We start from the raw sequence: 26,749 nt of genomic DNA on the forward strand, positions 1-26,749 counted from the left end.
ATAGCAATGTTAAAAATCACACAACACCAGGTTATAGTCCCACAGGTTTAATTGGAAGCACTAGCTTTCGGAGCACCGCTCCTTCATCCGATGGTTGTGGAGTACACAATTGTAAGACACAGGATTTATAGCAAAAGTTTACAGTGTGATGTAACTGAAATTATACAGCGAAAAATGCCTTGATTGTTTGTTAAGTCTCATTAGTTAGAATGACCATGATAGTTTCACTTCTTTCATATGTGAATCACAAAACTATTTTTAAAAGTTTATAATTTTTAACTTTGTACACCCCAGTCCAACACCGGCATCTCCAAATCACGGCCATTGCAGTGTGATACTGAAGGACTGAGTCATGCACTATTGGAGGTAATTTCTCTACAACTTCGTTTAACCCTGCATACTTCAGGCTAATATCTGCAGCCTTTACCTGCAGAAACATCCACAGAAAATGAACCATATAACAGGGCTACAAGAGATAAGGTGGATGGTGGGGTGCTGGGTATTCATCTCGTTTTCACCCACAAAAGGATCTTAACTTGACAGCTGAGGACCAGGACTGCCCTGACCAACCTTCTGACAATGCCTAAGCCTCTGGACATGTCAGCAGTCTTGGGTGTTTGTTCCACATTGTCAATGTAGAACAATGAGTTCTTGATGGTGAATTGATGAAAACTGGTCATTTTGGCACTGGAGGTTTTTGGTAGTCTTTGAAAGGTATTGGTCTTCTACTACAACACAAAATATTTTCAATCCATAAAGCAGCTATGCCAATTTGTTGATCTGAAATCTCTCCTTGACTTGGCTCACTTCAGTTTTCAGATGGTAATGTAACTACTCTGGCAATTTTCAAGAAGCAATCTGATCCATGCTTCTCAAGAGTAGGTAGCAATGGGTGGTCCCAGTTGACATAGCTCATTTGGTCTTGGCACCTTCTTGAAGATGGATTCGTCATTCTTCCATTCTCATACCAGTTTTTTTGCTAACACTGAGCACCCTCTCTTCAACAGTTACTTGATGTGATAGCAAATGTTATGACTTTTGGCTTGAAACCGGATTTGTATTTCATTTGTTGGAAGACTAATTTCTTTTTGTTGTTTGCCATGCATTGTGTGCTATGTGGGCATGTCCTAAACTTGCTTGTAATCTTTTGCAGGCCACTAGTAATACTTCATTGGTCCCTTGCTCCAAGTTTATGAGATGCCAGTGAATAAAACGTGCATTTGTTGGGTGAAAAAATTGAGCTGACTACTAATGAGTGCAGGGTGTTCTTGTCTACAATGGGGGCATGAGGCTGGGTGGTGATCTAGTTATGTGCTGATTATTTACAAAGTCATGATTTTTGGGTCAGAACTTCGTCAACTTATACATCATGATTTACAGGACAACACTGTAATCAAAGCAAAGGGCTAGTCAACAAAATCTATTTGCAGGAAGTCAATTTAATCAAATCAGCACCAAAGAAATCATTGACTTTTTTTATACCAGACATCTTCCAGAGAACTTTTGTTTTAAGCAAAACTTAAAACTTTTTTTGTTTTTTTTTCAGAAAAGCTAATCTTAAGCAAATGCATTTAAAATTGTTGGCTTTTCTTATATATGTAATAAAAACAGAAAAAGCTGAGTAAATTTCAAGATTAATCATTAAAAATTGCAAGGCTAATTGAGCATCAAGAATGGCAGGACATCATGAAGTTAAAGTTGTGAGCTTTAAAATACTAGAAGATTTGTTTGCAATTGAATGAGGTTGATAAGTTTTGAATATCTTCTCTTGTTCCATAATTGTTTGCCATCTATGTTTTTGGTGGCTAATCTGCTTTGCTTACTTTGTGTTTAGACTTACTTTTTTCAACTCAATATTGCCAAGTTGACATGCACATTGTCTAACAAAACTTGAGAAGTTTTGAAATGTACATCGATAAACACTTAATAAATTAAGTTATTACAAAACAGCTTTACTCACACAATGTATGTCCCAGTATAACCTAATGCCTTGTTGTAACAAGAAACACTTCACCTGTAACCCCATCCATGATGAAACCATTCAGTTGAAATCTAGTCATTCATTGTGATATGCTGTAAAGCAATCTTGGTCTGTTTAGCTCTTTCTTGTATACTTTTGGACTATCCCATGTATAGTCCATTGTGAGGATTGACTAAGCTAAATTACACTTTTTCTTAAAATAAAGTGCAGTGCTTCTCTTCTTTTGTTCAGTTAATTTGTTGAGGTGTTGAATACCAAGATCATATCAGATATGAAAGCAAATCACACAAGATACCCTGGAGGCTTGTAGTATGGCTGGCAAATTGCATGGTCTCAGATGTTCCTGGTCGCTATCTATTCTTGCTTTGTATTTTGCCTAAATATTATAATTTGGAGATGCCGGTGTTGGACTGGTGTTTACAAAGTCAAAATTCACACAACACCAGGTTATAGTCCAACAGGTTTAATTGGAAGCACACTAGCTATCGGAGCGACGCTCCTTCATCAGGTGATAGTGGAAGACACAATTGTAAGGCACAGAATTTATAGCAAGAATTTACAGTGTGATGTAACTGAAATTATACATTGTTAATACCTTGATTGTCTGTTGAGTCTTTCATCTGTTCGAATACCATGATAGTTTCACTTCTTTCATGTGTAAATCACAAAACCTTTTTTAAAAGTTGCATTCTTAGGTTATCTGTAACAATTGATGTTTCCTAGACAATATGTTGAAGGTGTTAGCCCCCAGTTCTCTCTGTCTATGCCATGATGTTTAGATTGATTCTAATTTAAAAAGTGAGGTAGTGGAGTTTTACACGAATTCATGCAGTTTTTGAGCAAAGTACAATGTAACTCTGCAAGTACAAATTCACATCACAAAATATGTGGGTCTTTGTGTCTGTTTGGGTTGGGGGTTGTGAGTGTGAGAGTGTATATGTGTGTGCAGTGAGTGTAGAGTGTCGTAAGTCTGTGAGGGGATGCATGAGTGGGAGTGTGTGTACGTGTCTGGGGTGGGGGGTTGAGTGTCTGTGTGAGAGAGTATCAATGTGTGGAGTAGAGATGTAAAAAGCCCATATTGGAAATATATCACTGTTCCTTCACTGCTGATCAAAATCCTGGAATTTCCTCCTTAACTTACATCATGTGGATTGCAGCAGTTCAAGAAGGCAGCTTACTATACCTTCTATAGGGCAACTAGAGAATGCCAATAAATGCTGGCCGGTCAGTGGCGCTCATATCCCATGAAGGTTTTTTTTTAAAAGAAAGTGGAAAAGTAATGCATTTCATGGTGTGCAAGTGAAACAAAATGGAAGATCATGAAATAGGTTAGAGGATGAGGAGATCACAGATTAAGGATGTCACAGAACAAAAGATAAAGGCAGAACTGGCATTGTGCCACAGTGGATCAGTGGTTAGCACTGCTGCCTCACCGTGCCAGGGACTCTGGTTTGATTCCTGTCTCGGGCGACTGTGTGGAGTTTGCACGTTCTACCTATGTCTGTGTGGGTTTCCTCTGGGTGCTCCGGTTTCTTCCTACAATCCAAAGATGTGCAGGTCAGGTGAACTGGCCATGTTAAATTGTCCCTAATGTTAGATGCATTAGTCAGAGGAAAATATGGGGGAATGAGTCTGGGTGGGTTACTCTTTGGAAGGTCAGTGTGGATTTGTTGGGCCAAAGAGCCTGTTTCCATAGTGTAGGGAATCTAATCATCTAAAAAAAAGCTGTGCCTGAATTCATCTAAGTAGCATCTTGCTGCGCACTCACTTTAACTCTAATATTGCTATTTTCTTGCTTGATAGACATTTAATACTGCCTCCATTATAATAGAGTATTGATGTGTTTGTGTGTGTAATTTGTAATTGATGTGTAATGTGTGTGTGTGTGTGTGTGTGTGTGTGTGTGTGTGTGTGTGTGTGTGTGTGTGTGTGTACAGGGAGAAAAAATGCATACAAGAGTAAGCATATAAAAGTATCCAACATTGAATTTAATATATATAAATACAACATATTTCATCACGTCACTTTCTGTCTTCATTGAGGAGTGTACGTTCATTGAGGATAAGTGGGTGAAAGTGCTACATTTGGAGCAATTCCAGTTGGAACCTTGCACAGGGCAATGTCACTCAGCTCAATTTCAATATGAATGTTCAGCGTGTAGTCCTTTGAAGTTCTGAGAGCAGTACAGCTTGTCTTTGTGGATGTATTTATTTGCTAAATCACAGACAAATTTTATTTTATTCTCTTAAAAATCAGTGACGTTAAGCAACAGATATGAGTAAAAGACTCTAAGTTTCACCAACAGTTGTTTGAAGTATTGTGTTGAAGAATATTCAGTACCATAATGGATGGTTATTAAATAAATAGAAAGTGCTGGAAATACTCAAAAGCACCAGTGAGGAAGAAATAGAGTTAATATTTCAGGTTAATGCTTTTCACCAGAATGCACAAAAGATTCCTGCTGAACATTTCTTTTGTATTATAGAAGGAAATTTTGCATTTTTTGTCGTTTATTCCATCAGACTGGCTCCTGAGATGGAGGACTGATGTATGAAGAGAGACTTGGTTGTCTAGGACGATAGTCATTAGAGTTTTGAAGAATGAGTGGGGACCTCATAGAAGCGTATAAAATTCTAACAGGATCAGGCAGGATAAACACAGGAAGGATAGGCTAGATGACTGGTAAGTCTAGAACCTGGGTCCTGGAGTCATACAACATGGAAACCGACCATTCAGTCCAACCAGCCCATGCTGGCCATAATCCCAAACTAAACTAGTCCCACCTGCCTCTGCTTGGCTCATCTCACTTCAAATGTGTTGCTGGTCAAAGCACAGCAGGTCAGGCAGCATCTCAGGAATAGAGAATTCGACGTTTCGAGCATAAGCCCTTCATCCTGATGAAGGGCTTATGCTCGAAACGTCGAATTCTCTATTCCTGAGATGCTGCCTGACCTGCTGTGCTTTGACCAGCAACACATTTGCAGCTGTGATCTCCAGCATCTGCAGACCTCATTTTTTACTCATCTCACTTCAAACCTTTCTTATTCATATACTTATCCATTTGTCTTTTAAACTTTGCAACTGTACCCGTACCCAACTCTTCCACTGAAAACTCATTCCACATACAAAACCACTCTCTGTGTAAGATAAGAAGTTGCCCTTCAAGTCCTTTTTATGTCTTTCTCCTCCCACCTTTTAAAGATATGTCCCCAGTCTTTCATAGTCTCAGAATATGGGATAGGCCATTTATGACTGAGATGAGGAGAAATTTCTTCACCCAGAGGGGGCTGAACTTGTGAAATCTCTGCAACAGAAAGCAGTTAAGGACAAAACATTGAATATTTCAAGAAGGAGTTAGATATAGTTCTTAGGACTGAAGGGATCAAACGATTTGGGGTGAAAGCAGGAGCAGGGTACTGAGTTGGATGATCAGCCATATTCTTATTGAATAGTAGAAGCAGGCTGAATGGCCTATTCCTGTTTCTATTTCCTCTGTTTCTATGGTGTCAGGGCATCCTCAAGTATTTTACAAACAATGAAGCACTTTTTGAAGGATGTAATTCAGGAAATGTCGTCAATTTGTGCATGGCAAAATCCTACACGCAGCAATTATTGACAGAAAATTTGTTTATTATATTCCATACATATGCACAAACAATGCCTCACCAGCTGACAGCCTAACATTACGAAAAACAGATGTGTTTCGCATTTGTTAAGCTTTTGAGGACCATCAGCTGCACCCATGGCATGTGACTGCATGTGAGCTAATGACATATTGCTATTATTGCAGTGTTTTATTTTTCTGGCTTGTGCAGACTTGCACAGAACTGGAACTACAGTGGTTATCCCACACCAACTGAATCTCACACACACAGCTAGTGATCTCCGCATAAACCCGAATACAGCAAACCGGAAGCAACACTCAAACCATTAGAAGTTTAAGGAAGCTACTGGGCCAAACACCAAAGTTCTAATGGTTTGCAGAATGTAAATCATCATTAATTATTTATAGGAAGTGTTTGCTTTGTATTTATCACCAGGCTAGAGTATATCCATAACACTACTGTTGGTCAGATAGAGGACAGATAGGTTGATAAGATTGTGCAGCTTGGTTTAACTTGTCTGGCCTTTATTTACTATGCATATGCTGTCTCTATAATATATAGTCCAATATCACGTATCACACCTGGCGACATGGTGGCTCAGTGGTTAGCACTGCTGCCTCACTGTGCCAGGGACTCCGGTTTGATTCCACCCTCCGGCGACTGATTGACTGTGTGGAGTTTTCACATTCTCCCTGTGTCTGCATGGGTTTTCTCCGGGTGCTCCAGTTTCTTCCCACAGTCCGAAGATGTATAGGTTAGGTGGATTGGCCATGCTGAATTTCCCATAGTGTCCAGGGATGTGTGGGTTAGGTGGATTAGCTATGGGAACCGAAGGGTTACAGGGATGGGGTAGGGGATTGGGTCTGGATGGGATGCTCTTCAGAGGGGTCAGAGTGGACGCTTCCACATTGTCTGGATTCTATGATTCTACACTTACCCCATTATCACCTTTTTTATTTGCATTTTAAAAGTTTATTTTTAGCCAATGAGTGTCCCAGACTAAAAGCTAACATTTATTGTTCTTTCCTTGGATTGGCATTGGTGTGCACCGTTTTGAACTGCTGTAATATAAGGTGAAGGATCTTTAATAATGCCATTCAGCTGGGAGTTACAAGATTTTAGCTTAATAATGTTGAAGGAACATGAAAATCTGTTCATAATAGTATATGTATCCAAGTTAGGAACTTGGTGATGCTGTTTCCAGATGGCATCATTACCCTTCGAAGTGGTAACTGTTGTAGGTTTGTAAAGTGCTGCCAAAGAAGCATTGTGAGTTTCTGATATGCATCTTCCAGATTGTGCATACCAGCTACACTTGTGCTAATGGTGGAGAGCGATTAGACAGCAGTCTGTTTTGGCAGCTAATGAACAGTGTCCTAGGTATTTCATACTTCTGGATTGAATCTCATCTCTTGCGGTTGTAAAGGCCATTTTTTAAATGAGTGGCAGTTCCTTCCACATTTGTAACAGATAAATAACATTAACCTGAATTGCTCTTACTCCCCTTTTGCCTGGCTGTCATTCTGATATCTGATATCTGTTTGTCTCCAGTCAGCACTGAGAAATTTCTATGCATTTAGTCTTGGTCAACTTGAGACCTTGCTTGCAAAGTGTCCTTGTATCACAAAGGTGAGCGAGCTGTTGGTTTTGTGTCAATGGCAAGTTTACCATAGAACACATCTTTGTGAATATGGCTGTCATTCATTTTCAGTTGTCCATGCTTTACTACTGCAAAGGAGGGTGCTGAGAATAGGAGTTTGGTACACATGAAGCCTTGTATTTTCATTAGTTTGCTGTGGTCCACACCCAACCCTCTCAACTTTGGAACTGCCTCGTCTATCCTGATATTCATTTCAACGGGGGCAGAATTATCCTTGATCCAAGGTATGTGAAGCTTCTGACATTTTGCCGAGTAAGTTTATCATTGTTGATAGAAGTTGGAGTCAGTAGATAGCACATGTATAACAGTGAGTTCCATGTGTAAACCATCTGAGAACTAGTGAGCACATTGCACTCTCCAACCACTGCCTGTGTTCCTCAGTGTAATATTTAGCAGGTCTGAAATATCTCCTTCTGTTAAATCTTCTGTTCATGCCTCTCTTTTTCAAAAGTGACATAATGGATTCTCTCTTTTTAATCTCCTCTCCTCCTCTCTTCCTTTTGTCTCCTCTCAACATCCCTCCCCTTGTCCCCACTTTAACATTTCAGCCCATTAGCTTTTGGGAACCTCTTTGGTTTCGTTTTTTTCAGCTGTGGCATCAGCTCTTAGCTTGACATTTCATATGTTGGCACAGGGGGAAATGAAACAAATTTTGCCTTTGACAGAGCAGTTTGTTTTAATGTTATTGGCCAACAGCCCGTTGGTATAATTGTAGTTGTTTCCATATAGACTGTATGGATAAGGTAGGGTTGGGAGCGACAGAATATTCCTGAAGAATATTCCTGATTCCTGAAGAAGGGCTTATGCCTGAAATGTCGAATTTCTTGTTCCTTGGATGCTGTCTGACCTGCTGCGCTTTTCCAGCAACACATTTTCAGCAGAGACAGAATATAGAATGGTTCCAGCAAGTACGATGAAACTGTCTCCTTATTTATTCGGATTATTTGAAATGTTGATTTCTCTTGGAAAACAGCAATCCAATTTCTGGAGTATTCTAGTGTTTGCAATTTAATTTGAGCCGTCCTTATTATATAAAGGAGCAGGTTCCCAGCTCATTCCTCTCCCAAATGAGAGAACATTCCATCTGAGTTTTCAGAAAGGAAGTAGTTACAACTACAGTCAAAAAATGAAGTCTAGTCTCATTGGTAAGTCATTTAACCTCCTTGACTCAAGTACTTCCTGTAATTCTGGCTGAACTTTGAAGTTATTTTCCCCTATTAGTGAATAATTTTTTAATGTCTGGTAAATTCCTTGAAGCTCCCTTGATGAAAGGCAACAGACAAACTTTACATTGTACTGTTTATCTAAAGTCATTTGTTCAAATAAACAGTGTATCTCCTGCCACTACACTGACACGAATGTACACCTGAAACTGGAAGTCTGTGCCAAATCAGCCCTTACCTCCCTGTGGTACCACTGATGCCCAAGGAACTCTCACCACCATCACCATCATGTTCGCTGGTTCTGCTTGGCATCCACTCTCCTACTTGATGCACCCTGCTCACCTATTCAGCACCTCTCTTGTCACTGTGCTTGCTTCCTCTCTGGTAATGCCACTTGAGACAGCTCTCCTGTCTGTCTTGCTCGTTCGCTCACTTTCTGTCTGTCTTGCTCGCTCACTCTCTGCCAGTCTGTCTCGCACTCTGTCTCATTCACCACTTTGGCTTCTCGATCCCTGGCACAATGAACAGTGAGGAATGTCAGTGAACAAGGTATGAAGGGTGAGGAGTGGGGCACACATACAATCTCATCATTTGAATTCATTTAAAGTATTTGTCAAATTCTCATTAATGGGCAATGAATGTATCACCTATAATTTGCATAGCAACAAATGCAGCATGAAAATAATTATCTTTGGATTGCAATTGTTTTCGTAAATCTATTGTGTGAAGGAGTTGTAAATCATTTTTCTTTTATGTGGATGTCATTTGCCAGGCCGTCTATACAGTATTATTCTTTGGCTTGGAATCCTTTCAATCTTCTATATGGAGCAAGCATATTGGGCAACATCTCATTGGATGCATTAGTTTATATTTTCACCAAATTAGTGTAAATATTTAAGACTCCCTCAAATTGCTAAAGTGAACTATGTGCAAAGAAAACCAATAGTGACTTTGCCAGCTGGCACTGTACAGTGAACAAAAATGAGATTTTCCTTTGTCCCAAAATAAAACTCAATCATTGGAAATTACAAGAGAGCTGGTAAATCATACGCAGCACGTAGTCAGCGTCCGTTGAAGCAAAACTTTGCAAGAAGCTGATCATATTTAGTAGAAAGGTGAGCAATAAAGTTAGCTCTGTCAAGCTCCTTGGTTCAGAACACAAGCCGTCCTGGGATACTTAGGCTGCAGATTTGATTCCGTGGTGCCAGGATAACTACTTGTACCATTTTATCTGCAAAAAGTTTCTTATGCTGGCTGTGCTGAGCAATATTTTGTTGTAGGCCCAGGGAACGCCCATCAAGGTAGAGCAGATGATGACATAAAATGACATACAACATCGGTTTGATGTCAGTGGGGGTAAATTTTGGACCCACTTGACAGCTGTATTTGCAAATATAGGGTTGGTGGGGGGAGCATGTAGCCTACCACCTATGTGTACAACCCCAAACTGGTGGGAGCTATGGCATCAGTCAGCAGCCCAACCTTGGACACATTGAGGTCTTCAACTAGCCAATTAATGGTCTGCTTCTGTCCCTGTCACAATAACTGGTGCGTTGGCCAGCAAAGGACATTGTCACCATCCTGGGTGAAAAGACGGGAACACAAAGTGTGTTGGTGCCTCCTGTAGGGGATTTTTGAGTACACTGGAATGTTGCCTCAAGATGTGACTGACCTCCAACTAGTCACCAGAACCATGTTCCCATCTTCCTTCCCCATCCCTGAGGCCCCCTAATCCCTCTTCATTGATTTTGTCTGGATTTCAAAGATTCTGCACAAAACACTTGCTCCCTGATGTGTTTATAGTGATACGTGTTCCCTTGGACCACAGCATCATTCGGAGAATAAAGAGAGGTGTCACAGAGTAAGACAAGAGGCTGGAAATGAGGGGAAGGGTTCACAACAGGAGATCATGTTCAGACGATCAGAGTGCAATTAACTGTTCATCAGTGACAAAGTGTCAAATGTCTATATCCACAGCCAGAAATGCAGCCTCTGAGCTGGGGAAAGTGGACATTCCCTGGGATGAGGGAGTCCAGAACTGGAGGACATAGGTTTAGGGTGAGAGGGGAAAGATATAAAAGAGACCTAAGGGGCAACTTTTTCATGCAGGGGGCAGTATGTGTATGGAATGAACTGCCAGAGGATGTGGTGGAGGCTAGTACAATTGCAACATTTAAGAGGCATCTGGATGGGTATATGAATAGGAAGGGTTTGGAGGGATATGGGCCGGGTACTGGCAGGTGGGACTAGATTGGGTTGGGATATCTGGTCGGCATGGACGAGTTGGTTTGAAGGGTCTGTTTTCATGCTGTACATCTCTTTGACTCTATGACTAGAAACTTGATGGATTGGGCAGCCAATGGTTGCAACAGCTCCCTTTTTACCAGTTGCATCATTTAAAGATCACTGAATGTCTATAATCAAAGCGAGCTGAATACATTCATTCTCTCTTGCCGGAAAGAAGCAGGCTGAATAAACTGGCAGCTTCCTGACTATTCTAGGCTTGAGCAGGCTCCACCATGCAAGTGCACGCAAATCATTTTGCAGATATCATATCTCAGCTCTGAGGTGCACTGCAACCAAAAGGGATTTCACCTGCTCAATATTTAACTGGTGTGTGACCGCCTATATCATAAAGCCAATGCCTGCGATCTGGGCAGCAGCAACAATGCATTTACTCAACATCAGTTTGATGCATCACAACAAGCCACAGAATGGCTACTGGGTGACATGGGCAGCCTATGTATCATGGAGGCCATATTGCCACACACAACGAGATTGAACAAACCATTTTACATTTCCACTGCCTGGGCCACTCCATAGAGTGTGTAATCAAAAATTAAGATGTATGCATCACCTCACCATTGTGAGGTCCCCGGCCTTGGCAAGAGCTGATGAGGGAAGGACAGGGAAACCAACATTACCCCTCTTAACTAGGCTGACCACGATTAATTCATCTAATTGTGATACCTGTCAATGTAACCAAATTCCTGACTTACCATCAGTTCCACGTTTTACTATTCGAGAATGAATGAATGACCTCTACCTCCAATGTGTTGACACCTCTGCAATCTTGCTCCCTGACCTGGGTCCAAGATTAGTATCTCACCATGTGCAGATTCACCTTTAGGCTATCCTCTAACTGCAGAGTCGTATCAGAGCTGGTAGTTATCAGTGTGAAAATGAATGACCACATTTTTTCCTCATCATTGATTTCCTCCTCATTGATTTCCTCCTCTTCCACCTCACGTTCTGCCATCACTGCTTGTTCAGGGTTGCAGTTGAATGTCAGGAGTGAGAAAGGCTCAAATCATAGAATAAAACCATAGGATCCATATGTTATGGAAGCAGGCCATTCAGCCCATCGAGTCCACACCAATCTTCTGAAAAGCATCCCTCCCAGTCCAATCCCCGACACTGTCTCTGTAAGCCTGCATTTCTTTTGGCTTATCCACATAGTCTGCATATCACTGGACACAATGGGCAATTTAGCAAGGCCAATCCACCTAACCCGCACATCTATGGACGGTGGTGGGAACCAGAGCACCAGAAGGAAACCTGAGCAGATACATGAAGAATGTGCAAACTCCACACACACAGTTGCCCGAGGCTGGAATCAAAACTCATCATGCCACCTACAATGTAGGGTTGTATTAAAAGGAAAGGGGAAAATGAGACCTGCTCTCAATCATGGCTAATTCACTAATGTTTCCTGTAACAGGATAAAGAATCTATCCTCTGCTGATGAGGCACTGCTGTATATATCTGATTATGTACTAAGGTGTTTTTCAAGAGGGAAAGAAATATGTCATTGTATTAGTGCAGTGTTGAAATAATGCACCTGATAGTTTGTACAAGCTGTGAGGTGTGGCTTGGAGCATCGTTACTGTGTGAGGGTGAGTATGAATTGTGGTTTATGTTCCTCGGACTGAGACTCCTGCATTGACTTCTGGTTGTCTAACTGCCTGCAGAAAGTTAGTCTTGAGGGACCCTCTGACTTTTATTTATAGATAACATTTCTCCTCCTTTCCACCTCCACATCAAGATTTCAATTACAAAACTGGAGAATCTTTTAGCCACATTGTCTGCCATGTTGTACTACTCTTTGACAACTGTAGAATGTTCCAGTACCTGCTCGAGTCAGCAATTCCCTAAAGAGGTGCTGACTGGCTTTAAGTCATGCTAATCATGTAGTTTTGCACATCAGAAGCAGCAGACTCATCATGCAAAATGATCCTTTGCACTTGTTTTTAGGAGTTATTGAGTTTTGCAGCCTTGGTCTTTATGGTATTATGGAGCTGAGACCCGATCATATGTCTATACTTCTCTCTCTCCTGATGCAAATGTTTAGCCACTGACCCAGCACCCTGACATAAGGGAAAGTCAACCAGATTCCCACTGCTGATTTATTATTCAAAAGGCCCTGCAGGAAATGTGAGTGTTGGTCCTTTTGCGTTTCAATTTTTTTTTACACCATGTTGGTATTACATTCCAAAGCACCCACAGTTTACATGATTGGCAGTGAATCAAATTTTGGATCATTTTCCTTATTCTGTCTAACATTAATCTTCAGTTTTTTGTAACTGTCAAGGTCTTCTGTTTTCTTCTGTTTAGAATATGTTTCCAATGCAGCTTACAAAAGTAAAAATGCTCTGCATGCTGAAGAACTGAAGGTCATATACGGATATACAGTAGACTCTTAGAGTCCAAGTCCATAGCTCTCCAAAAGTGGCAACACAACTGGATAAGGTGGTAAAGTAGGCATAAGGCATAAGTTGGGGGCATTGAGTATAAAAGTTGACATGTCACGTTGCTAGTGTACAAAACTGTGGTCAGGCCACATTGGGCAAGACACTCCAGGAAGGACTTGAAGGCTTTGAAGCTGGTGCAGAATAGGTTTGCCAGTATATTGCCTGGATTGGAGTGTGTTAGCTCTAAGGAGAGGTTGGACCAACTTAGATTGTTTTCACTAGAGTGTTAGTGGTTGAGGGGTGATCCATTAGTAGTGTATAAACGGCATGGACAGGGTGGTTAGTTGAGCTATCTTTCCCAGGGTGGAAATATCAAATGGTAGGTGAGAAGAGGAAAGTTTAAAGGAGGATGCGTGAGGACATTTTCTTGCACAGAGCCTAGTAGTTGGAAGGACTGCTGGGGAGGTGGGAAAAGCTGATACAGTAGTAAAGTTTAAGAGGCATTTAGATAGACACATAAACAGGCAGACAATAGAGAGACATGGACCATGTACAGGCAGACAGGATTAGTTTAGAATAGCATCATGGTCGGCACAGAAACAATGGGCTGAAGGGCCTGTTCCTGTGCTGTACTGTACTATTCTGTGTTCTAAGGTCGTACTTGCAATGTGGCAAATTTAATAACAATGCTTCCGGTCTGCTTTTTGGTGCAACCTTTCTAATGATAATGTTTGGAGCAATGTTTAAAATAGTATGTAAGATGTCTGGGGATTATTTCCACAATTCTCCTTTTTTCCCCCAGGGATTGCATGTTGGGTGGCACGATGAACCTTAGGAGCCTTAAAAATGCCTAATTAAATGTTGTACATATTCAAGACTTGTGCTGGCTGAAAGAATTTAACTGACTGAGGTTTTGATTTTTCCTGTTTTCCAGCATCAAGTTATTGGCTGTGCAAGAAATTATTGACCGTGAAGCTCTAGAAAAGGTAAAGGTGCTCATTTTTAAAAAAACTGTTGCCTTTGAGCGTTGTACAATCTTAAGGAATAGGTCAATAAATGTGCGTGACAGATATTGGATGACAGGACTTTTATGGACAACTAGTGACTCTTTTGCCAGTATCAGGTAATCCGACAGATAATGGGAATAAAGCTGAAGTGATTTATGTTTACCCGATGACCCCTATGGGCTCATTACAGACACGCGTATTGTCTGAACATCCCCGAATGCTATCTTACAGCTAACAATGAGTTAAAGGAGATTAGTAAGTTCTGAATGTCTTTCACTGATTTCCCTAGTGTGACCTCAGTTTTTAACAGGACTGCACTGGTTTCCTTGGGAATAGGAGGACTTGTGACTCAACAAAGTCTTCAAAGTCATCTTGATCTGAGAGAACAGTTTTGTGAGGAATGGGGCAGGGTGTTCTCGTCAATGTAACACCCAGCTTGGGTGCATACATGTTTGTTTAACTCAGATCATTTGAGAAATGAAGAACTTGCAACCACTTGTATTAACTAGAGCCTCCTTCATGTGGTATAGGTGCATAAATATTAAGAAAACCTCTAAAAGGAAAAGTTTGTATTTCAAAACTGCATTTCACAAAGTCAGGACACCATAAAGTATTTTACATCTAATAAAACCAAAACTTAGTCAATCTTGGCCATGCAAACAACACCAGTATTGGGCTGGAGTCATGGAAAATAGAGGTTCCCCTAGCATAATGGTTTTTATTTCAAGTTCTGCTTAATAAAACATAAGTATTTTTATGGGTGTTTTTTGTGCTGGTGATAATTTGCTGATGGCCAGTACAATGCGACTTGAGTATCATGACAATGCTGTTAGGTTGATTGACAATTTTGAAATCACTGTTGTGTTATTAAATAGATGCTTACGTCAGTGCCATCCTATATCACAATGTATTTCATAACTCATTGCATGTAAGTCTTATGGCACAAAATTAAATGTGGTCTGGGTTTTGTATTTAATTGCAAACAAAAGATTGTGGCATTCAAAATTTGTTGTATGGAATCCAAGTGTGATAAACAGTGTGGTAATTTCATACCTTTGGGCTATAGTTGACTAACTAGAGTATTTGGAATCGGTGCAGACTGGTTTGGAAGTTTCCTTCGAATGATTAGGAACTCAGATTCTTTCTTTACTGTGGAGTTAACCTTGGTCGATGTAATGTCTGCTCTGATGCATGTGTGTGTGTATTCCTGGGCAAGCAAAGGAACTTTTCACCGGTCTGTTTTCACCACACAAACTTGGTTCCTTTTATTTGATGTTCTGGGGCTTGTGAGTTTTAAAGCAGTGGTAGAAGTAGACCGTACTGTGCTTTCATTTTAGTTTGTTCCTTTAAATTGGAGCGTTTGTTGATTTGAAACCAGTGTAGCCTCCCCGCAGTAGGATATAGAGATTCTCAATTATAGATTGTAATAAATGTTGCAGTGGGGGGTGTTGTCATGGTAGGAAGCCAATTACCTGAAAATGTCAGTTTGACTACATGTCCCCTTGAAGTAGCTTGATATTCAAACAGATACTTGCCTTCAGACCATAGAAGCTAAAAGGATGATAGTGTTTAATAAAAAAAATCATTCCAAGCTGCTATGCAAAAGCAAGCTTGATTAAAATCTTTACACATCTACGCACACACCCACTGAACTTCAGTGACCCAATTAAAGCTAATGGTCCTCTTCGTTATTGGTTGGCATTTTAAACTGTTATTGGACAGTTAATGGTTCTCTTACAAAGTGTAAAGCTTTGGACTGTCAGGGAGACCAGAGTTTGTCTCCGTCCATTATATACACAGGTACATACGGACTCCTCATTCCTTGATTAGTCCTCGTCCTCTTTTCATACATTTGTCATTTCCTTTCGTGTATCATTTAGTTCACTAAGTATTTAGTTCTCAACTAATATTTCACTCATCCACGTGCAGATATTATTCATTCATTGTGGGTGCATGAAGTGTTCATGAGTAAGTGCACATAAAACTGTCAGGGACTTTCTGATTTTCTTGACGTAGAAATCCAATAAGGGGAAAGGAAGAATCCTATTTACAATTAATTATTTAATCTTCTAAATTCATCCTCTAACAGGATCAGATTAGCATTTCGATTCTGCTTTTACCTTGTGGATGTTATCTGTTTTAAAACAAGGTGTTGTCATTATCAGCACACATTAATATACCTTTTAACTACAGGGGATAGTTAGCCAAATCCAGTGGCCTTGGGACTGAAACTGTGCCAGATTTCAGATTTCCCAGATTTTGGATTACCAATTAACTCCTTCACACAGTCTTCCTGAGGACAGAGAGACAGATGGCTGATTTCTGATTCTCTTTCCTGAAAGCAGTTGGGAATGTTGCAATTGAGTGTTCCTGCCAGTGGGAGAGGCAGATTTATGTCTGGAAATGGGAAGGGATGAGGGGAGACAGATATTAAAGCACTGCAATGGACTTAGTTCCTGTGTGTGTACACTTCTTGCTGATTCTATCCTCTGTCTCTATGGCCTTGCACTTAGTTTTTCTTTTGGACATTCCTTTTGGAATACACTATCTGGTTTTTGGAAAATTCCAGTCCTTGGATAATGGGTTTGAGACACTGTACCTATATTTCAGTATTTAATATATTCCTCATTAGAAATAGATATAAGGAGTTATCCTGAGGTCTTAGGGATCAGTGCACCATATTGTACAGACATTAAATAGCACAGCATCAGAAGCTTCCTGACCTGATCTATGCTCTACATTTTGATCTCGCTGGTGTCAGCTGTGTGGGTGTCAGCAATGTCAGTGTTGTAACTGACTTCTTCAAAATCCCTAGGGAAAGAAGTCAAAATCTCTGGCATGGCTCAGATTTCTCATTGGTAATAAATTACTACTATTAATAAAGGTTGAGTGCATGTGTTCGTGGGGTTATTTCCTGTCTATCTAGAGAGAATAGAATCAGGCTTAACTATAATCCCTCCAACGTATGACTGTGTTTGCAAAGACTTTTTCAACTTCCTGACTAAAGCTTTGTATAAATAAAATGACACTTGTTTAAGGTAGAGGAGAGTTGCTGGATTCTTTGTAAATCTATCACAACATGTTTCACATATTTATATCAAGGAAGCCAGTGGTTATTGGGCTACAATCAGCCACTGGTGGGGTGGGGGGCACAATGGCTCAATGGTTAGCACTGCTGCCTCTCAGCGCTAGGGACTTGGGTTCGATTCCACCCTGGAGTGACTGTGCAAACTGCACTTAACCATTCTTTTTGTGTCTGCATAGGTTTCCTCCGGGTGCTCCGGTTTTCTCCTCCCGTCCAAAGATGCGCAGGTTAGGTGGATTAGCTGTGGTAAAATTGCCACAGTACTGGGATGTGTAGGTCAGGTTGATTAACCACAGGTATTGCAGGGTTACTGGGTAGGGGTGTGGGTCAGGGCTGAATGCTCTTCAGAGGGTTGGTGTGGACCTGATGGGCCGAATGGCCGCCTTCCACACTGTAGTGATTCTATGATCTTGTGAAATGGCTGAGTAGGTTAGAATGATCTACTCCTTCTAATAATTGATGACCCAGAGAACTCCAGAGATGATAGGCAACGATAATAAGTATAACCTTTTGATGGTGTCTTTTGAATGATTCAGCAATTTGCTCTTCCAACGTGCATTCAGTGCTCTAAAACAGTCTGGAATGATATTAAACTAAAGTTAAGACTGAGCCAAATACATTTTTAGGTGATTTAAGAGCATGATCAAAGAGATATTTAAACTGGGAGAGTTTTAGGAATGGAATTCCGTGTTTAAGGCTGGATGGGTCGAGCCACAATTGCCTGTCTCTAAAGGGGCATAAGTTGTGTACAACGACATTTGCAGAGAGTTGTAGGGTTTGACGTTACAAAGAAATGGAGGAGAGGGTTACGGTGGCAACTGGGGGATTTGAACACGACATTGAGAATTTTAAAGTTTAAGTCATCGTTAGATACAGCTTCAGGCAGAGTTAGGATTTTATGCACAGGACAGCTGTTCAAGTCTGTCAACTTCTTTGTCCCCCAGTCTTCTGCGTTTGGCAGAAGCCAGCTTAAAGACTTAAGAAGTTGTGGAAAAAAAAATGGAAATGGTTTATATATTTCAGCCTTGTGTCAAAATGTCTGCAGCAGATTTCCAGATCAAAATCAGGAATCCTAGAGTGATAGGAGACACCACCTAGTTAGAAGATCTCTGAACTTCTGTTTCTTGACTGAATCCTCAAACTTAATAGAAATTGAGAGTTAAAGATATGCAACATCATTAATGTATGAAAAATCCAAGCACTTGTGATAACGAAAAGAACTGCCAATCACCACAAATTACTAAAGAATTGAATTACCGTTAGCTATTAACTTTATTGTCACGTACTCAAATGAGTCACCACTTTGCCATTAGCTGTCAAATCCTTTCGGTAGGAAGAAATTGCTGGAGTAGTTACTCTTTAGATTAGACTTAGTGTGGAAACAGGCCCTTCGGCCCAACAAGTCCACACCGACCCGCCGAAACGCAACCCACCCATACCCCTACATTTTACCCCTTACCTAACACTACGGGCAATTTAGCTTGGCCAATTCACCTGACCCGCACATCTTTGTGACTGTGGGAGGAAACCGGAGCACCCGGAGGAAACCCACGCAGACACGGGGAGAATGTGCAAACTCCACACAGTCAGTCACCTGAGTCGGGAATTGAACCCGGGTCTACAGGCGCTGTGAGACAGCAGTGCTAACCACTGTGCCACCGTGCCGCCCACACATTTACACATTTACGTTTACACATACTAAACTTTTCACAGAAACTTAGGACTGACCTCTCTTGGGTTGATTTATAATCCTAATATATCACTCAACCTGCAAATTAAAAAGGGAACAATTGTGGAATCTCAGGCCTGTGTAAATAGAGTTTTAAAAAAAATCTTCAATGTTTCTTCCTTTCTCTACCTTTTCCTTAACCCAATTATTCTTTCCCTCTCAGTATTTCTCTTACATGATTTGATAAATCCACCCAGTTTTCTCTGTCGCTTGCTCTGCCTCTCTGCCCTTAAATTTACTTGGCTAAGGAAGCAGACCTGTCTTTCACCAAGAATCCAGAAGCCACATTGGTCTAACCATTGCTGTTATCAATTCACATTTCACAAGATTAAGCCACAAATATAATTGTAGCACATGGTAGGAGCAATTTATGGCACGCATCACTGGAATTCTTTTTCGAGTAAATGTTGAGCTGTTACACCCAGGAAATGTAAAAGATCAGTGTAACAAAACTTTAGTATACACTTTTTTTTAAGGCACGAACTTTAGTGTACCTTAGAATGTAATCCAGAGAGGATAGGTCTTTTGTGAATAAATGGCTATCCTTCATTTGTCAGTTTTCAGGTTGGCCTGAATTGTACTAAAGCAATGTAAGTTAGATTAAATGGCAAGGAAGTTAAAGAGATAAGCCAAAATGTGTAAAGTTCATAAGAATAAAGAAGATAGCATCAATTGGCCGAGTGCTAGAAATTCAGGTGCGATTTGAGTGGCGAGAGAGCGCTGGAGTAGAATACAACAGAAGATTCTGACTTAAGATTATTGATGCTGAGTAGCAGGAAAGGAAATGTTTTTCATTTGCTCTAACATTACTCAGTGCAGATGTGGTTTTAAGTTGTGAATTGTTGCGACCTGTGGACAGTGAAGTGAGTGTGCAGGTTGTCATTTGTATAATAACTTCAAGATAATGCTGTTATTTCTTTGAAATATCACTTATAACCCACTAGTTTTAACACTGTTTCTATGTCACTTGTTGTAAAATCTAAATATATTTTAAGGCAAAGACAGTGGGAAGAGCATCTGTCATTGCATCCAGATTGTACCAAGGGTAACGTAGGCTAAGTGGTATGAAATATTTTTAGAATTGAATGACAGTCAGAAAGAGAGAAATGCAAAGCACCAATGTGATAAATTATGGAAATGCACAAACTGACAACGAGCCAATTTAGGACTGATGTCATGAATGATGATGGTACTAATAATGGATTTCTAAATAAGATATTGGGACTAAGACTCAAATTGTTCAAAAACAGTTGTAAGCTGTGATGGAAAAGATTGTAATTTTTGTTTCTTGAAATGCAACCATTAAATGGACTTTAAAACAAGTGAATACATTTCAGAAGTGCTTAACTAACAGTTAAGCACTCACGATATTATTGCATATTTTGTCGCCCTGTTCCCCCATGTCCAGAAGTCCGTGTAATGAGCAGTGAATACTTTTTATACTAAATTGAAAGCAGTACAAGTGAGCCAAAGGGGATATATAAGAAAGATTAGAAGGTGTAGGACCAGAAGTAGGCCATTCTGCTCATCAAATCTCTTCCACCATTCAATTAGATCACAACTGATCTGATCATCTTCAATTCCACTTTCCTGCCTTGTATCCATAACCCTTGATTCCCATATCTCCCTGATCTATTTCAGCCTTTAAATAAACCGAACAACTTAGTCTTGAATATATTTCAACAATTCAGCCTCAGCAGCACTCTGCAGTTAGGAATTCCACAAATTCACTAACCTCTGAGAGAAAAAAAATTCTCTTCCTCTCTGTCTTAAATGGGTGACTTCTTACGCCGCGATTATGGCTTCTGGTCCTAGACAGTCCCTCACGGGGAGCCAACCTGTACCTATGCTATGGGAAGCTGAGTGAGTCTGGGCGATAATTGAGAAATGTCCAATGGGGGGCAGAGGAAGATGCCCCCTTGAGATATTTGAAGAAATCAGATGTGGGTGTGATGATAACGTGAGCCTGGAGGCAATGGAGATAGTGGAGGATGTACTGGCTGGTGGATATTTATCTCAAGAGGGTTGGAATATAAAAGCACCGTTGTGCTACTGAGACTTTATAAAGCTCTGGTTAGGCCCCATTTGGAGTACTGTGTCCAGTTTTGGTCCACACACCTCAGGAAGGACATACTGGCACTGGAACGTGTCCAGCGGAGATTCACACGGATGATCCCTGGAATGGTTGGTCTAACATACGAGGAGCGGCTGAGGGGCCTAGGATTGTATTCATTGGAGTTTAGAAGATTGACGGGAGACTTAATAGAAACTTACAAGAAAATACATGGCTTGGAAAGGGTGGAGGCTAGGAAATTGTTTCCGTTAGGCGAGGAGACTAGGACCCGTGGACACAGCCTTAGAATTATAGGGGGTCAATTCAGAACAGAAATGTGGAAACATTTCTTCAGCCAGAGAGTGGTGGGCCTGTGGAATTCATTGCCGCAGAGTGCAGTGGAGGCCAGGACACTAAATGTCTTCAAGGCAGAGATTGATAGATTCTTGATGTCACAAGGAATTAAGGGCAACGGGGAGAACGCTGGTAGGTGGAGTTGAAATGCCCATCAGTCATGATTGAATGGCGGAGTGGACTCGATGGGCCGAATGGCCTTACTTCCACTCCTATGTCTTATTATGGCTCTGGACGGTTGGGAATGAGTGAGAAGTGTAATAAATGTGGTTGAGAACCTGTTGCAATGGGTCATGTAAATGGGGAGGACAGGTGGTGGCCGTGGGATTCCTTGGTTGAACTGTAAAGATGACATATCAGAAGCAGTGGTATTTCACGTTGCAACATCACAATAGATGCAAGGGACACTGAACAAGTAGGAGGACAGAATAAATTCCCCACAAGAAGTGAATGGGGGGTGGGAGCAAAGTGGAGCCAAGGTAGCTGTGCAAGTCATACAGTTGTAGAGATGTGCAGCATGGAGACAGATCCTTCGGTCCAATTTGTGTGCCGACTAGATATCTTAACCTAATCCAGCCCCATTTGACAGCACTTCACACAAATCCCTCTCAAACCCTTCCTATTCATATCACCATCCAAATTCCTTTTAAATGTTGCAGTTGTACCAGCCTCCATCACTTTTTCTGGCAGATCATTCCATAGATGCTCTGTGTGAAAAAGTTGCCCCTTAGGTCCTTTTTTTATAATTTTCCCCTCGCACCCTAAACCTATGCCCTCTTGTTCTGGACTCGCCCACCTCAGGAAAAATACCTTGTCTATTTATCCTGTCTATGCCCCTCTTGATTTTATAAACCTCTGTGAGGTCACCCCTCAGCCTTCGACATTCCTGGGAAAATAGCCCCAGCCTATTCAGCCTCTCCCTATAGCTCAAATCCTGCAACCCTGGCAACATCCTTGCAAATCTTTTCTGAACCCTTTCAAGTTTCACAACATCTTTCTGATAGGAGGGAGACTAGAATTGCAAATAATATTCCAAAAGTGACCTAACCAATGTCCTGTACAGCCTCAACATGATCTCCCAATTCCTATACTCAATGCTCTGTCCAATAAAGGAAAGCGTAACAAATGCCTTCTGCATTGTCCTATCTACCTGTGACTCCATTTTCCAGGAACTATGAACCTGCACTCCAAGGACTCTTTGTTCACCAACAAGGGCTCAGGGCCTTACCATTAAGTGCATAAATTCTGCTCTGATTTGCCTTTCCAAATTGCAGCACCTCATATTTATCTAAATTAAACTCCAACTGCCACTCCTCAGCCCATTGGCCCATCTGATCAAGATCCTATTGTACTCCTGAGGTAACCTCCTTTACTGTCCACTACATCTTCAGTTTTGGTGTCATCTGTAAACTCACTAACTATATCTCCTAAATTCATATCCAAATCTTCAAATCGGTGGACTTGTTCTGGAATTTTCTCCTAGCCCCCATATTTCTCATAAATGTTTCTTTCTGTTGTCTTTTTGCTATATTCCCATCACCATCCCTGTACCTGTCTCGAAAATCCTACTTTAAAGGAGAAGGGAAATCTTGGGATTCAGAAGTCTACTGTTTTAGATTTTAATTAGTTTATTGATCTGTTCTGTGAAACACCTTCAGGGTGGGTGGAACTTGAACCGGCTCTTCTGGATTAGACAAGACCCAAACTTTCAGATTTTACAAGGGTTTGTGAGGTGGTTGAAGAGGTACCATCTATGCACCTACCAATCTCTGTATAAAAAAAGAACCTACCTACCTCTGATGTCTCCTCTAAACCTTCTTCCAATCACCTGAAAATTATGTACCCTCATGATAGCCATTTCCGCCCTGGAAAAACGTCTCTGGCTATCCATTCTGTCTATATCTCTCATCATCTTGTACACCACCTATCAAGTCACCTCTTATCCTTTTTCACCCTAGTTCCCTCAACCTTTCTTCATAAGTCATGCCCTCCTGCGCAGCCATCATCCTGGTAAATTTTTTCTGTACCTTCTCTAAAGCTTCCACATTGTTCCTATAATGAGGTGACCAAAACTAAACACAGTATTCCAAGTATAGTCTGATCAGGGCTTTACAGAGCTGCAGCATAACCTCATGGCTCTTAAACTCGCACCCCCCTGCTAATGAAAGCCAACATATCACATGCCCTGTTAACAACCCTATCAACTTGGGTGGCAACTTTGAGGAATCTATGGACATGGACCCAAGATCTCTCTGTTTCTCTACGCTGCCAAGAATCCTGCCTTTAACCAGTAATCTGCATTTAAATTTGACCTTCCAAAATGAATCACTTCACGCTTTTCCAGGTTGAACTCCATCTGCTACTCTCAGCCCAGTTCTGCATCCTGTCAATGTCCCATTGCAACCAACAACAGCCCTCCACACACTACCACTTCGTCAAGTTTTGTGTCATTGAAAACTTACTAACCCACCCTTCCACTTCCTCATCCAACTCATTTATAAAAATCGCAAAGAGCAGAGGTCCCAGAACAGATTTCTGTGGAACACCACTGTTCACTGACCTCCAGGCTGAATAAATTCCATCTACTACTGCCCTCTGTCTTCTATGGGCCAACCAATTTTGTATCCAGAGAGCCAAATTTCCCTGCATCCCATGCCTCCTTACTTTCTGAATGAGCCTACTATGGGGAAACTTATCAAATGTCTTGCTAAAATCCATGTACACCACATCTACTGCTCTACCTTCTTCAATGTGTTTTGTCACATCCTCAAAGAAGTCGATAAGCCTTGCGAGGCATGACCTACCCCTCACAAAGCCATGCTGACTATCTCTAATTGAACTATGCTTTCCCAAATAATCATAAATCCTGCCTCTCAGAATCCTCTCCAATAATTTGCCCACCATCGACGTAAGACTAACTAGTCTGTAATTCCCAGGGTTATCCTTATTCCCTTTCTTGAACAAGGGAATAATATTTGCCAGCTTCCAATCATCTGGTACTACTCCAGTGGACAGTGAGGACACAAAAATCATTGCCTAAGGTGCAGCAATCTCTTTCCTCACTTCACATAGAAACCTTGGGTATCTCCTGTCTGGCCCAGGGGACTTATCTGTCTTCATGCTTTTCAAAATTTCCAGCATATCCTCTTCTTTCATCAACCTGCACTCCGCGAACTCATCCTATCCTGAAATGAACTTCCATTTTTCAGGAACCTCTCATCAGGAATGCAGAATTATTTCTCAGGGTCCCTGTCAAAGCTTTTCTTGAGTCTTCGCATTAACTGGCTGAACTGGAACATTGCAGGTTCAGTGCAGTGTGTGTACTCTACATGTTGATTGCAGCCTGAATGATAATTGTTTCTCCATTCCATTTTGTCAGGAAATGGAAAAGTCACCAAAGTTCCTGCTACATTATCATGACATAGAGATCTGTGCCCAACCTGTGTTTGTCCAGGAGGATTTGAGTGGGGTTGCCTTTTATCATCACACCCTGCCCACATTGCACCACCCCCACCCATTTGACCTCACAGCTTGCAGACACTAATGCAAATTTAGATAATATGGAGCTGGTGAACCAATGTTAAATAGGGAAAAGAATCAGCAACTATGAGGGGAGAAAATATTTTGGCTCAAAGCTGACTTGACCCAACATACAGTAAGTATGGGTGAGCTACTGGAATGAGATTTCCTGACTAGCATAATGTTGTTTTTAAACTATCAGATTTTTGAGCTCAATAATACCTTACACAGATATCATATTCCAATTGATGGCTTGTTGCCCTGTTATAACTGCAATCCCAGATATTGGTTCGAGAGGGAGAGTAAAAGCAAGTTGTTTGGTTGTTACGTTACTTTTGTGTCTGAATCTGGATAAAACGCTAAGATTTTGGCCACTCACGTACCTGACTACAAACTTGAGTACATAATCCAGGCTGACTTTCGGTGCATTACTGAGGGAGGAATGCTATATCATTACTGATCCCATTTTTTCAGATGAGGCTTCATTGAAGTTCCAGTCTACCTGTTGAAGTAAATGTGAAATGTCCTTTGGCATCCCTCAAAGTTGACAGGCAAGTTACCAGTTTTCTGGCAAAGAGTCCTTTCTTAACCAATGCCAGGTCACAAATTAATTAGCAATTTTGTGGGAAATTGCTACATAGAAACTGCCAATTATACTTCCCTATGGACTGGGTTTTATGTGAATTGGGGGGGGGGGGGATGTTGCCTGCATGCCCAGAAGAAGTGTTGATCGCAAACCAACTTTAAAAATGGCGACTTGGGTCGATCAGCAGTGCTCTTACCTCTGGGCCAGAAGGCCGGATTCAACACTCACCTGCTTGTAGAGACATGCAGTGATATTTCTGAACAGGTTGATTAGAAAATTTCTCAAAATGCCTACTCAGCCGGTAACCCTGCCAAGTTAACCCCTCTCTTAGTGGAAGGAATTCGTAGCTCTTAAGATTAACCAGCAATTTGAAGTCTCAGCAACACCAGAAGTGAATAATAACCATTGTTGGCATTACATACCATCTCTGTGAAGAAGACAGAATGGATCCCTGACACTGGTAATCCAGGCCTTTCTGGGTGGGGAGAGTTTGATACATAAAGGAGGGGGTTGGACTAGTGGGTTTTGGGGAGGAAGTATTCAGGTGGAGATGATTCTGGAGGATGCCCTTCAATGTGCTAAATTTTTTGACAGTGGCAAGGAAACCACATTCGCATTCTTGCCCACCTTCTGCTATCCAGTACAGAAGACAGACGGTGGTGGTGGAGGGTTGCCATTAAGACTGGAGGCCTGTGACCAGTGACCTGCCACAAAGATCGGTGCTGGGTCCCCTGCTTTTCGTCATTTATATAAATGATTTGGATGTGAACATAGAGGATATAGTTAGTAAGTTTACAGATAACACGGAAATTAGAGGTCTCGTGGATAGCGATGAAGGTTACTTCAGAGTACAATGGGACCTTGATCAGTTGGGCCAATGGGCTGAGGAGTGGCTGATTGAATTTAATTTAGATATATGTGAGATGCTGTATTTTGGAATCAGGGGAGGACTAATACACTTAATGGTAAGGTCCTAGGGAGTGTTGCTGAACAAAGAGACTTTGGAGTGCAGGCTCATTGTTTCTTGAAAGTGGAGTCACAGGTAGATAGGATAGTGAAGAAGGCGTTTGGTATGTTTTCTTTTATTGATCAGAGCATTGAGTATAGGAGTTGGGAGGTCATGTTGTAGCTGTACAGGACATTGCTTAGGCCACCTTTGGACTACTACGTGCAATTCTGGTCTCCCTCCTTTCAGAGTGATGTTGTGAAACTTGAAAGAGTTCAGAAAAAAATTACAAGGGTGTTGCGAGGGTTGGAGGATTTGAGCTGTAGGGAGAGGCTGAATAGGCTGGGGCTGTTTTCCCTGGAATGTTGGA

The 26,749-nt window shown here is 41.2% G+C and overlaps 1 protein-coding gene across 6 annotated transcripts in view; it reads left to right on the forward strand.

Annotated features, from left to right (window-relative positions):
* The window catches only part of eepd1 (endonuclease/exonuclease/phosphatase family domain containing 1), a 151,693-nt gene that overhangs the window by 70,752 nt on the left and 54,192 nt on the right, over window positions 1–26,749 (forward strand). For all 6 annotated transcript variants that reach the window (XM_060849847.1, XM_060849848.1, XM_060849853.1 and 3 more), the window contains one exon: window positions 14,035–14,086. In XM_060849847.1, the coding sequence (XP_060705830.1) occupies window positions 14,035–14,086 (52 nt within the window). The remainder of the gene's footprint in view (window positions 1–14,034; window positions 14,087–26,749) is intronic.

Source organism: Hemiscyllium ocellatum, chromosome 34 (genome assembly GCF_020745735.1).
Source record: "Hemiscyllium ocellatum isolate sHemOce1 chromosome 34, sHemOce1.pat.X.cur, whole genome shotgun sequence".
In the NCBI taxonomy this organism is placed as follows: Eukaryota; Metazoa; Chordata; class Chondrichthyes; order Orectolobiformes; family Hemiscylliidae; genus Hemiscyllium; species Hemiscyllium ocellatum.